Here is a 14,486-nt window from a genome sequence, read left to right as displayed (position 1 = left end):
GCAGGTCTCTAATAATAAGGAAGATAAATGTTTTGGGGGTGCTAAGAAAGCTATACTATTATGCCATGCTCTGAATTTGAGAGCTAAATGCAGTCAACTTGCCACTTGTACAAATTGCAGTCGCATATTCCGGTCACTTGGGTGCATTCTGTCCATTGGTTTCCCCTCTCCTCAGTAGTACTGTTGCAACAACTAACGACAAATCCTTCTGCCATCACTATTCTCTTGTGAACACCTTATCAGCTTCCTCACCTGTTATCATTGCTGGTGATTCTTAACAGATTGTTAGCAGATCTGTTAAGTATTCCAAGAACAGTGCATTGTATGTCACTGGTATAGCTTGCATACTTGCATGCCATTTTTATTTTCCCCTGCCATTGAGATATGATATGAAAGAAAACTGACTTTTCTGCTTTCTACATTTAATACAGATTTGTGCAACCTCTGCCAAGGGTTTTAATTATTTGCTTCTTTCTTTTAGACTTTATTTTTAAATATTTGTGCAATATGTATTTGGTCTTTTGTCATGCTTATTTTCCTCCTGATATAAGGGAGGAAAATAAGCAGGATTATGGCTAAATTGTCCAGTGATTAGCAAAAGTTTAATAGATAATATCATACCAACAGGTAACTGGCAAGTGTGGAAGTGTTTTGATGAGACTTATACCTGCTCCTAGAGGTACAGGTATTGTTTCTGCTCCAGTCCCTAAAAAGTTGCTAACTATGGCTGGAATTGAAGACTGCTACACATCTGCAAGTGGCTCTACTTCAACTCTTGGGAATTTTGGTATGATTTTATTGTTTCTTTACACTGTAATTTGAATCTTTACATTATATGTCTAATATTAACTATTTATTTATCTAAATAATTTTTATGGAAAAAGGTTCTTTTCTCTACAAGAGATTTTTTTGCAGAATTCTGTATTTGAATAATTCAAGATGCATTCTCTCTCTGTTTTAGTTTACAATGTCAGTGAAGTAAGTCTCATTAGTTGTGTATTTTAAACATGCACAAAAATAAGTATGATACTAATTTTAGGTCAGACAAGTAAATTTACCTATGTTCACTTTTAAAAATTAGTGCCACCAATACACCTGTGTATGCATGTCAAAAAAATAACTTAATTGTTCATTTTGTTTTGTATAAAGTTTTAAAAAACTTGTTTTCACTTAATTTCCAGCAAGTTATGATTATTAGCATTTCATTGCAAAACCATAACTGAGCATGAAGCATTACTTGTACAAAAGCTGACTGCTTATTCACTGATCTATACAGTATTATCTAAGCAAACATTTTCATGTGCTGCCTATAGTCTTTATTTTTTTTTTGTAGTTTCAAAAAAAAAAAAACACTGTTTATTTCAATATCAAATTCAAACAGGAAATGCAATTTGTCAGTGTGTAGTGGGCACAAAAGTGTCTTGTAAAATGGTGCAACTTACATTTGTAAAAATGTAAGTTGCACCATTTAGAATGACATGACTTTTGGTGGGTTAAAAATTTTAATTCCTGAAAAAAATTAGCAAAGAAACACTAGTTTATATGTAATTTGGTATCTATTCTCAGAATTAATCTTCAACAATTACCTAAATAGTCTTACACCTATATATATATAAAAAAAGATACAGTTTAATAATACTAAAATACATTAAAAGAACATTGTCACTCAACTATATCTGAACCTCTCTTGAATGAAACATTTTCCTTATCCCTTTGGTGGAAACAGTCCTTGGAAATAACTGTATATTTCCTATTCCTTGTCGGAGATGCAAAAAATTCAGACTTGAGAATAAAATCTCCAAATTTTTGAATGGTGTCTAGCATTCCTCTGTAAAATTCCTTACAGAAAAATCACAAAAATGTTTCTTCCTTCTACTTTCTTGTTCAAAATTAACAACCTTTTCCCCTCTTTGTGTGCAAAGAGGGGAAAAGGTTGTCAATTTCCAAGGAAAAATGATTGAACACTTAAAAATCAGCTTGCGGTATCTTCCATAACAATTGTTAAATCATTACTGCACTAATTGACTCTTCAATATCTGATAAACATTTCACCTCCTAAATGAGAAACTTCATTTATCAAGTTCCTATAAATTTATTCCACAACTGTTATTTCAGTTACTTTTGTAACATAACTAAACTTTCAAAACATTTTTCTTTCTGAAAGAAAACTACTAAAAGAATTTTTTCTCACTTGTTCCAAAAACTCTTCCACATCACTTATATATCTTTATCTCTGTTATTACAGCTGTTTACTAGTTATCACTTTCTTTTCACTTTTGTATGATACTTCCAGTTCCACTTCAGTCATGAAGTGAGGAAATCATTACCATTACATGTTATCTTCATGGCACTTTGCTTGAAAGGTAAAAACTCACATTTTCAATCACTGAAGTAAGTCTTATTAGTGTTAGTTTTAAATATGCACAAAAATAAGTATGATACTAATTTTAGGTCAGACAAGTAAATATACCTATGTTCACTTTTAAAAATTAGTGCCACTCATAAAGATATGTTAATTATACACAACTATATATATAAACAAATCAGTTTTGCTTTTCTACACAATGTATTGGGTTGCAAATGAAATGGCTGTTGAATGACTCAGGTTTCTACTGGTTGCTGAAGAAAGCAAGCGCTGAGGTATATGCAAATTTTTTATGTCATGTGACAGCATCACACGTGGGTGATGCAATTGTAGAATTTGTTTCGTTCAACGAGCATTAAACATCGAATACTACTGACATCAAGTCAATCATGGAACCCAGTCGATTAAGGTTGCTATACCTTTACGAGTTCAAATTGGGAAATTGTGCAGCGGCTGCAGTAAAAAACATCAATAAAGCATTCGGTGGAGGAACAACTAATGAGAGATCCACTTGGCATTGGCTTGCAAAATTTTGCTCAGGAGATTTGAGGCTACAAAACGAACCCCGTGGCCATCGTCCTTCCTCCATTGATTCGAATGAATTAAAGGATTTAATCGAATCAGATCCATGACAAACTGTACGAGAGATTGCCCAGACACTAAATGTACAGTTCTCAACTGTTTCACAGCACTTGGCAATAATATGAAAAGTAAGGAATCTCTACAAGTGGGTGCCTCACGAACTCATTGATGAAAACAAAGCACGGTGTTTGGAAGTGTGCTCTTCTCTCTTAAGAAGTAAAGAAGAAAGGTTCCTGCAACAAATTGTGACTGTGGGTGAGAAGTGGATATTCTACGACAATCGTACACGTTCGTCGCAGTGGTTTGGAGTGAAAGACGCTCCAGGAAGGACTCCAAAGGCTCTTCTGCTGGTGTTATTCATTACTCATTCCTTCCACGAGGTGAAACGATAAATGCAGCTTGATATTCTACAGATATGCAGCAAATGCATGCCAAATTGTGCCCTAAGCAACCAACACTTGCGAATAGACATGCAGTCCTATTGCTTCAGAATAATGGCCGACCACATACGGTAGTGTCAACCGTACAGCAAATTAACAATTTGGGATACAAAATTTTGCCTCATTTTATACTCTCCATTTCCCTAACAGATTACCATTTTTTGTCCAAGAAATGCTTTGCCAACGACACATCAATTTATCAGGCAGTGGAGGACTTCATCACTTCCAGAGACACTGATTTTTATAAATGTGATATAAATGACCTTGCAACAAATAAATGATGTTGGCAACAATGCATTGATGCTGCTGGAAATTACTTTGATTAAACAGGTATTCTTCTTTTTCAATTGGCCATTTCATTTGCAACCCAATAAATGCACTAATAATGGAAAATGGTAATTTGAAGCAGAAAATTTAAGTTTACACTAATTTACACAAAATTCTGTAGAACATCTGTTTAGATATACTTGTGGGCTACGATTTCATCTTGTGTTTACTTAAATTTTGCCATCATAACTCATTCCTTTTTTTTTCCTCCCATATGCTATCATATAGGATAAATTCTTTTTATATTATTTGCTACTTAGTTTCATTGATTACACTTTTATGAGTATGTGGAACATGCTTTTCTTTTTAAATAACTGGTCGATGAAAGCAGATATAGACAGGAGGTAAAAATTCTTGAACATAAAAATTAAGTATATATTGTTCCTTTCCCAACACTGATTGTAATTCATAATTGGATGTGTACAGCATAGATCCAGTAACACTACTGTCAGTTTAGTAGGTGGCACTTTAGAAGTTCTTTGACATGTTAAGGTATACAAATTATGCCTGTTAAGTAATGTGATACATCAAAACAAACAACTATATTTGGAATTGTCAATTTACACAGATATAATCACATATATTTACAATATTGTAAATCACAATATTTACACAAATAATCTCCCTCCAACTTCATAACGTTTACATCTGTCACATAGGTGTTCGAAGGCAAGGTGGCTGTCCTCACTGTCACTGAAAAGGAGGAAAAAAGCCTATGGGAGCCAAATCTGGTGAGGGGGGGGGCAGGGTATTTGATCACACAAATCAACTTTAAAGCCAGGAACTGTTTCAAGGGCAGTGCAAATAAAATGCTAATAAAAAATGTAATTTTTTTTTTTATTGGCAAAGAATTTCTTTTCCAATGTCAAGGGCATCTTCAGTGCGACTTTCAAGATTCAATATGAAAACACATGAACTGCACTTACATGGTATAGTAACTAAGGTCCTAACCAAGTAACTTTAAACAAGAGACTATTAGTTAATTGGTTCAACTATGAAACACATTATGCTTCTCTTTATAGGCATGTACATACAACTTTAGGTTTGGACAATGTAGCAAAATTTCACAACTTCCTTTATATAAGTTCTGTAAGGTAGTTACTTTTGTAAAGAACCTTAACCTTCCTCCAAAGGATTAGATGTTTGGGGGAAGCATGTTCTGCAGATTCTTGCAACTGTCAGGCTCATGGAATTTAATGTAGCCTAGATGTTCACAACACATGGCTGCCGATCTACCAGGGTGGGCCAAAGTTGGAAGTTTATCTTCTGCCTAGAAAAGTAGAAATTTTGTTAATAGGATGAGAGGACACTTGTAGGTTGCTGGATCTAAATTAGGCTGTACCGTTGTCATCACCGTGATAGTATGTGATAAATCTATAATTCAATGATTTTGTTGACATATGACATAATAAATCCATTTGTAAGAAAGGTGGACTTGATGTAATTTATTTCCTGAGAGCAGTGTTTGAGCAGAGAGTGAGATTGATGTACCAGTCTTAATGGTGCTAGATTTTTAATAAGTGTGGTGGTGTGAAAGAGCATGGTAAATTCTTATATGGGTTTTCTTTCTGAAACTGAAAAATGAAACTTGCCTGACAATGAGGCTGACAAAGTACAAGAACTAAAAAAGGTAATCTGATTATTCTCTTCAACCTCAGCATCAAACACTAGTTGGATGTGTACATCTAGAAACAAGATGGATCCATTTCCACTTGTCTACTGAAAACCAACTTTAACAAGTAGCTATATCCACAATACATCAGCCTACCATCCATCCATCTCAAAAATATGGCATAATTAGTTCCCAAAGTCTAGCACAAAATTTGTTCCTCTAAAGAATCTCTTAAACAAGAATTGAAAACTCTCAACTAAACAGCCCTACTAAATAGATACAATCCAAGAACAATATAGAAAACAATTAACTCTTCTATATACAGTAACTCAGACGAGAAATCCACAGGACTCCTATACCATATATTAAAGACATCTCTGAATAAGTGGCAAAAATTATGAGAAAATATGAACTCATTGCTCTCAATAAGTTCATATTTTCATATAAATTCAAAAAATATGAACAAACCCATCAACCAAATTCATAATCTGTTACCTTCTCCGAAAGACACCCATTGACATCTGGCCTATCCCAACATGGGAATGAAAATACCAACCAGGATCCAATGGGAAAATGCCAAATTACATAGATTCATGTTTATACAAGGAAAGTGCCGAAGCACTGTTTCATTGACTGAACCTCAATTGTAACCACTGTTTCACTATTGCTGTAAGTGTGAGAAATTGTCATCCTTAACTGCATTAAATAAATTGATTATTTTTAACAAAAATCCAATTTTAATTTTATTTTCAACTTAATAGTGTGTGTGTGGGGGGGGGGATTCCAATGTAATGCATGCAATCTTTGATTCAAATTCCTTATTTTTCTCTGTCCACACTGATGTCTTATATATAAGACAAAATATCTGCATTATCCATTTTTGCTATGGTGTACATGTGGTTCTATAATAATGGATATCCCACAGGTTTTATTATACGAGAACTACAAATCTGCTCCTAAATCTTAAGCACATTTTTTTAAGATGGTGACTTTAAAATGTTTGTACTGCCAATCTCAGCAAACTTATAAGGGGCTGCAGGAGTAGTTGCTGTAGTGAATTTCTTTCTTTTAAAATTACATTACCTGTGGAGCTTTGGTTAGTACTCCAGTAGTTTGCTTATAGTGAGTTGACTATTCTGGAATATATGTTGTACAGGAATACCTTGTATAGCGCGGTTAATTGGTTTGTAATAAACAAATATTAATTTGTTTATTACAAAAATTTAGGATAATAAAAATCTTTAAAAATGAAAAAAAATGTCATTTTTATTAACTGAATAACACATAAAATCCTTTTAATTTGATATAAAAGTTGTAGAAAACAAAACAAATATTGCTTCAATTTTAGCATACAGTAATTTACTTTTTACTAAAGTAGTCTTTTAGTGTTCGTTGAACTCCTTGTCTTCTTTGTCTCTTCAAATACTAGATCTCTGTAGCATTTGATGGCATTATTGAGACTTTGTCTCACTTTGATGCTTCTTTCCAAATTCGGGTCGGCATTTATGAGAAAGTGGGAAGCTTTGTCGATTTTTCTCACAAAAGTTGAAAGGTCAGCAAAGGAAAATTCTTCATGACATCAGTGGGGTCATCTTCATCGTCTTTTGCTTCATAGCTCGTTGTTGTTCCAACTCCAAAAGGGTTTCACATCCAGATTGTTTGAATGAGAATCAATATATTCGTTCACATTGTCACAATCGAAACTTATAAAACCAAGATCTTTGCACATCTGCACAATTTCTATTGAGATTTATGTGCTACAAAAGCAACAAAGTCCTTTGAACAATGCAGCAATATATTATGCCATACGACTCATGTTGCTTTGAGTCACCTCTTGCCAAGATTCATAAATATTTTGAATGGCATCTTTTATGTTAAATTTTTTCCAAAATTCACTCGAAGTCCAAGAATCTTCTTCTGCTGCAGCTTAAATAGCTTGATCAAAAATTCGTCTTAAATAGTAAGCCTTGAAAGTGGAGATAACGCCTTGATTAATCGGCTGTAGAATTGATGTTGTGTTTGGAGGGAAAAAATGAATCTTGACATTTTCATCTAAGTCAGTCAATAGAGTTGGATGGCCTGGCGCATTGTCTAATAAAAGAAAAATTTTAAAAGGAATTCTTTTTACAATAGCTTTTAACTTCAGGGCAAAAGTTTTAAACCAGTCTTCGAAAATTGAACGAGTCACCCATGCTTTTTTTATTCTTACACCAATGAACAGGTAAATTGTTCTTTGTAAAGCCCTTAAGAGCTCTTGGGTTTTCCGCTCTGTACGCTAGCAGTGGCTTCAATTTTAAATCACCTGATGCATTACCTCCTAATACAAGTTAAATCGGTCTTTTGACACTTTATACCCAGCTTGCGTTTTTTCCTTCTGCTAGAAATGTGCACGATGACATTCTTTTCCAGAACAAGCCAGTCTCGTCAGCATTAAAAATTTGGCCATCTGTGTAGCCTTCCTTCTCAATAAGCTCCTTCAATTCATTGGGAAATAATTCTGCAGTTCTAGTGTCAGCACTTGTGCTTTCACCTTGGAGTCCCATAGGCTTTTTGAAATTGTAGAACCACCTGCGACTTGCTATGAAAGTTTCACTGGTTGTACCTCCTTCATTTTTGCTTTCATTTTCTTTTATTTTGTCATATAGACTTGTTGCTTTTGCCTGGATTATCATTTGACTCAAAGGAATCTTTTTCTGATTACAATCTTCAATCCAGATCATTAGAAGGCGTTCCATATTTTCCATTGTAGAAGATCGATTTCTTGTGATCACTTTTGACATATAAGAAGTGGTGCTCATTCCATGTTGTTTAATCTTTTCTTTGCTCTGAATAATTGTTTGTATACAGATGACTCATTCATTGAATTCTCACGTGCTATTTTAGCAAACAAAGCACCATTCTCATGACATTTTATAATTTCAAGTTTCTTCTCTAATGTCAACCTCTTGCATTTTTTTGTTACTCCAACAGTGTCTTGTTTGTTTTGTCTCTTTTCACTCATACTTAAATAATAAAAAAATATTAAATACTAATATTAACGTAAATAAAAAATGCTGCGGGGAAAGAACGTGTCTACGTGAGAGCCAATGGAATAACGACTGCATAAACGTGGCTCTCGACTGTCACTTGCAGCGCCCGGGAGTCTTCGGTTAGTGTTGACAATGTTAGTGTATGTAATAATAAAAACCACACTATACAAGGTATTCCTGTATATGGTTTCAATTTGGACGTTGAAGATTCTGTTTTTTTTTTTTTTTTTTTTTTTAATATGCCACTTTCAGATCTTTGTATTGAGTATTATAAATGTAAACTTCTCTTTTTTTTTTATATTGCAATTTTTTAGTTTTACGGTGTGCTTTCTGATCATCGATGGTTCAATTTTGTATTAAGTTTTCTATTAAATCTTTGAAGTCTTGAAATTTTAGTTTATTCTTTTGTGCTATGCAATTATACTTCCATATGCATGTGACCTTTTTTCTAAGAACTTTTCTGTCATATTAGAAAGTTTTGCATTAAGAAGATCGATTTCTTGTGATCACTTTTGACATATAAGAAGTGGTGCTCATTCCATGTTGTTTAATCTTTTCTTTGCTCTGAATAATTGTTCGTATACAGATGACAAAATGCAGAGGTAAATTTTTTATTTTGCCCTCTATAAGTGTCTGAAAACACCTTACAGGTACTAGAGAGAGAGAGATGGGAAGAGTTTAGAAGTACATGAGAAAGTACATTTTCATAGAGCTTGGGTCTCAGTTTCAAACTCCTTCACTTTTTTCTTCCTGAATTACATTTGTATTCTGTAAAGTTTTAACACCAGCATCATCAATAGTTCAAATTATAACTGTCAGACAGACACATTAGAATATTAGAGTTCAGATTGTAACTAAATAGGAATTAACACTCACATAGCTAGTAAGGAATATTGTGAACTCGATTCTTGCCTAATTATCCACTTCATACTGGGTGCTCATTAACTACCTGGATATTGAACAAATCGAAATGGCCGCAATTTTGGAACTTAGCTGACCAGATTATATTTTGGGTTGTTTAAACCACAAACAAATATGGATTTTAAAAAAAAAGTGATGATTTTACAGGAAGCCTGTTGCTGTGTAGTTCATTAGTTAATCATTTGCTGTACTGTATTTTATATTTGTTATAAATTAGTACTTATAAAAAAGTACTGTTTCTTAGCGCAGAAATGTGTGCATTCTGAGGGGTTGGAACAAATCTATTTTTCCATTAAAACAATTTGCCTTTCAAAAATTTTACATGAATAATCCTGTTGAGCCAGTTTTCTTTTGGGGAGGGATTAAGAGTTGATACCTTCACACTGGCAAGAGTATATGTGGGGATTGAAGTAGGAAATGACCATTTAGTTATGAGAATAATAATAATAAAAAAAAATTAAACAAATTTTAAAAAGCAGCAGTCATAGGGTAGGTTGTAGATATTGATATATTGCTACATTCTAGAGTATAGTTCGCCCACCAATTAGAGGTCCCTCGACACTTGTGCGCATTTCAGTAAAAGGAGATTCCATTCCGATAATAGGGTAATCAGTCTGTCTTCTGGGATGAGTTTGTTTATTATTACAGGTCGGAAAATTTAGCTTTTCTTTTACGAACATTGCTGTTTTTAAAGTGTAACTATTTTGCTTGTATAACAGTTGGAAAAATGTATGTAGTGTTAACAAAATTAAAAAAGGTATAGCATAAAACAAAAATGTAACTAAGTTTATTTTTAAGAAAGTTTTCTATAAAATAAAAATAATTATACAGAAAAACAGAAATTATTTCAAATGAACTTAGATACTCTAAACTTACAGTTGAGAGAACTGAGACACTTTAATGTCCTAAACTGATTAATTATTTATGACTTGTTGTGACTCTTTTAACAAACCCATGCAAAAAAAATGTTGGAAAAAATACCATTGTCAAATTCTTTTAATCTTCAGAGTCATCTGAATCGGTGTCCGAATCGCCATCACTTTCACTTAAACTGATCACCAAAGGTTCGCATAATTCTTCGATAATTCCGTCTCTCTCCTAATATATATTTTCCAATGAGGTGACATGAGAGCAATATTTTCCCCAGTTTTGAACTGTAATACTTTCAATCGCCTGTTCTGAAAGCTTAAAAAGTTTCAACATGTCAATATCACCAGTTACGTTGCGATGGTGAATGAAACTTTTAACTTCTGCCCAAACATACTCAATAGCATTAATATTACAATGATATGGTGGTAGCCTCAAAGCTAGAAATCCATGCTCTTTGAGCATCGTGTCGAATTTAAATAGTTTAGTTGTGGAGTTTCTTTTGACCAAATTAAGCAATTCAATTTTTTGCATATCTGGGGAATGAGAAATGTTATTTGCAGAGCCAATCCATAAGAACTTGCTTCTTATTAGACCAATTTGGAACTTTGTTTAATCAAATAGAGTGACATGAAGCGTTATCAATTATAACAACAGCATTTTTAGGAAGGTTTGGAATCGGTTTTTCTTCTGCCCACTTTTCGAAGATCGTAGAATTCATTTGCCCATGGTAATATCCAATAGTTGAATTGGCTTTGTATAGTAAGTTTGAATTCGGTATAAAAAAAAAAAAAACCATTTCTCCACCTGCACACAAAATTATTATGCGTCGTGAGGCATTTCCGGTTTGTAGCATTCCACATTCTTCTTTATAGAGTTCCAACATTTTCCATAAGTTAAATTACTATCAATCCAAGTTTCATCTAGATACACAATCAGTCTTTTCTTCTCCCTGAAACGTCTTATTGCTCTCAAATACTGCGATCTAGATAAAACAATGTCACTTCGCTCCATGATAAGTTTCCTTTTATTCTGGGACTTTTTAAAACAAAATCCAATTTCATGAAGTATTTTCCTTAAAGTTTCTCTTTTCCAAAGAAAATTAATTTTTTCTTTAAGCACAGGAATCAATTTCGGAACAGTTGGCACTCTTTTCTTGACCACGTAAAATTCGTGAATAGTTCTTCTTATAACGTCTACATGAAAATCATTCAAAGCTATGGTTTCGATGGTTTTCTTTCTGTGGCGTTTTTTTTTTTAGGAGATTTAAATTTTGGCTTACCTTCACCTTTTGATTCCCTACGAATTCTTTTAACAGTCGACCCCGATACACCAGCAATTGCACTTGCACGTTTTATGACTTGAGAAAGGGGAACAAGAAGACGGCCTTCTGACGATTCGTTTTCGCAGAATGTCAGCACATTATTCAATATTCATTTGCAAGAGCTACTGAAACATTTAACAACAGAACTTGTTGACTGTGATCCATCATACAAATTAATAATAAAAGATAATGCAAAAAAGCGACAACAAAAATCAAGCTAGTACTAGTACAGCGACAGACAAGAAAGCACGTGATTTCGCCTGTTGGCGACCAATTCGTACATCCTTCATTTCTTTCTCCCCTTCAGCATGAATCAATTATTCTTGGCAAAATGCCAAAGAGGGATCTACAAATGGTGGGCGAACTATACACATCAACATTTAAGATATAAAAAGCTACGCTAGTGGCCAAAATTGTGGAAACCTTTCGGAAAAAGTGTATTTCTGAGGTTTGGTGGCTCATAACACCACTTTTTTTTTTTTTGAGTAATACCATAAAATTATATATCACTGAAAAGAATAATTTAATCAAGAATGTAATGCAATAACTTTTATGAAGGATTTTTTATTCGAACAGCAGTTATAAAGAAGAAAAGTAAAACATGGAAAAAATGAGATATTCAAATGTGAGTTAATACTTAGTTGGGTAACCTTTAATGTTAATTACGGCCTTACAATGCCTTCCCATGGAGTGAACCAAGTTTTTTAGTTCTGCAGCTGTTATAATGTGAAACGAATATTGAATTATTGCTTCGATTAATTGGGTTTTATTGGTGGGTTGCTTCTGACTAACAAGTTTCTTTAGTCGGCTTCATAGATTTTCGATTGGGTTAAGGTCTGGGCTATTCCCAGGCCATTCCAGCAGTGGAATGTGATTATCTTGAAACATTTTCTGCACACATGACATGGAGCCGAATCCTGTTGAAATATAAATGTTTGATTATCTTGGAAAAGATCACGTGCAGAAGGCTTCAGTTTGGGCTCAAGAAACTTGTAATCTAGCTGGAATTTATTGTTTTCAGCATGTAGTGCTAAAATATAAAGGCAAGAAATCTTTACACTGGTTAGATTCCATAATTTAAAAGGACTAGTGGGAAGGTTGTAAATCTGGATGATTGGAATTGAAAAGTCCACATAATATCAATTGCTCTTGAATATCTCTATCTGTACTGAACTCTTAAAAATTGCATATCATAAATTTTTCTATTCTATAAATCTCATGAAAAAGTTTGTATTATATACAGTAAACCCTCGCTTTCACAGACTAATAGGGGCTAAGGGGTGTCTGTTAAATCAAATTTTTTTAAATGAAGATATCTAACATTATACTTCCATTTTATCAATATTAGCACTGTAATAACAAAAAAAAATGTTTTACACAATATTCACACTTTTAAATAAGTTAATATTCGATGTTGAGGTGCTTGGTTTAGATAATCCTGCTTTGATAAAACTATCAATTTTTTTTTTTAGATATATATAATTAACTCCCTAAAATTACGAAAATGTGTGTAATAAAAGTGTCGCAGAAAGAACCAGTTACAGTGGATCATTCGCCGAAAATGTTTTATGAGCGGTGGCTCATTTATGTCGGCTAAATTACAACAGTGTTTTTACAACATATGATGGCCTATTCGCCAAAATTTGTTTAAAATAACAGGAAATTAATAACAAAAAATAATCTGTTAATTTAATTATAATCAAATCTTGGTTAAAAGCATTTTAAAATTAACAGGATGTTAATTTTCACGTGACACAGACTGGAAATTTTGTCCGTTAAATCGAGGGTTTACTGTAGTCTGAAATAATTGCTACATTTCAACTAAACTTGCAGGCAGCACTTAATGTGTAACCTATGCTATGAAAATAATGCAGGCCCTATACAAACTGAGATAAAAGAAATTAAAATTTAGAAGTGCTTAAATGTTTTTGGCATTAAATCACTAATATCGTCATGTGGAAATTTTTATGTCGATTCTTCTGAAATGAGTCAGCAAGCACCATATTTATAAATTTATTTTTATTTATTAATTAAATTTATAAATATAGAGATTGGAACCTTTTTTATTTTAGGTAAATTTTCTAAACTCCATCTTTGGCTCTTCTTTCTGCTTTAATATATATATAATGGAACAAATGAATATTTCACACAATTTAAATATTAAATTGTAATTGTTAAATTTTCAAGTATTGAAAATTCAGAGCTACCATAATCTGTATATATATATCTACATTAACGTTTTTATGGTAAGAATAATTTGTTATAACTGAGTCTAAACTGTATTATTCTTTACTTTTGTGTGCCTTTAAGTTCTTTTAATTTTAATTTAAACTGTTTTTCTTTAGCAAAAGCAACTTATCTGGCAATTCAACAGACATACAGCTATCTCACCCCTGATTTGTGGCATGAAAAGGAGCTGATAAAATCTCCTTATCAGGAATTTAGTGACTACTTGATGACCCACAAACCCATGGGTGCTGCACAACGTGATGAGCGAGCAGATTGAAATTTGAACATGCTGAAATAAACTTGAAGTATTTTTATCTGGTGTTTGTCTTCTTAACACTGAACTGGTATCATTTTTACAAGTAGGACTAATCAAAGCATCTAATTGAAGAGTAAACTTAAGGAGGTGCTGAAATTAACAGAAAAGATAATTTCACTCCATTGATATGTTTATCATCTCATGATCATGTTTGTTTACCAATCTAAGATCCATCAAATTTATATCTAAAAAATTACATAGTAATAGTTTATCTTTAAGCAAAGCATCCATTATTTTTTTCAGCCAAATATATTCAAAACTATAAAGTTTTGAAGATTTCAACAGAGCTAGTGAGAATACACTTTCAGCAATCAGTTTCCTAGATATTAATTAAAACAAGGAATGCAGGTTGCCCAGGCACCCACATATTCATCTTTTGTTTAGTACATTTGAATGTTTTGCATTAACTGACAGCTATTTAAAACTAGATCTCAGTGGATAAACAGAAACCTTACCCCCCCCCCCCAAACTCAA

The 14,486-nt window shown here is 33.1% G+C and overlaps 1 protein-coding gene across 1 annotated transcript in view; it reads left to right on the top strand.

The window, feature by feature from the left end:
• The window catches only part of LOC150097148 (small ribosomal subunit protein uS5), a 45,428-nt gene extending 31,418 nt beyond the window's left edge, over positions 1-14,010 (top strand). The window contains exons 4-5 of the mRNA XM_090407761.1: positions 628-787; positions 13,813-14,010. Coding sequence (XP_090263887.1) covers positions 628-787; positions 13,813-13,973 — 321 coding nt within the window. The 3' untranslated portion in view covers positions 13,974-14,010. The remainder of the gene's footprint in view (positions 1-627; positions 788-13,812) is intronic.
• Positions 14,011-14,486: the final 476 nt, after the last annotated feature.

The sequence above is a fragment of the Typopeltis vanoorti genome, chromosome 17 (genome assembly GCF_054136105.1).
Source record: "Typopeltis vanoorti isolate ZY-2024b chromosome 17, IOZ_Tvanoo_1.0, whole genome shotgun sequence".
NCBI lineage: Eukaryota > Metazoa > Arthropoda > Arachnida > Uropygi > Thelyphonidae > Typopeltis > Typopeltis vanoorti.
This window is presented reverse-complemented; position numbering and strand designations above follow the sequence as displayed.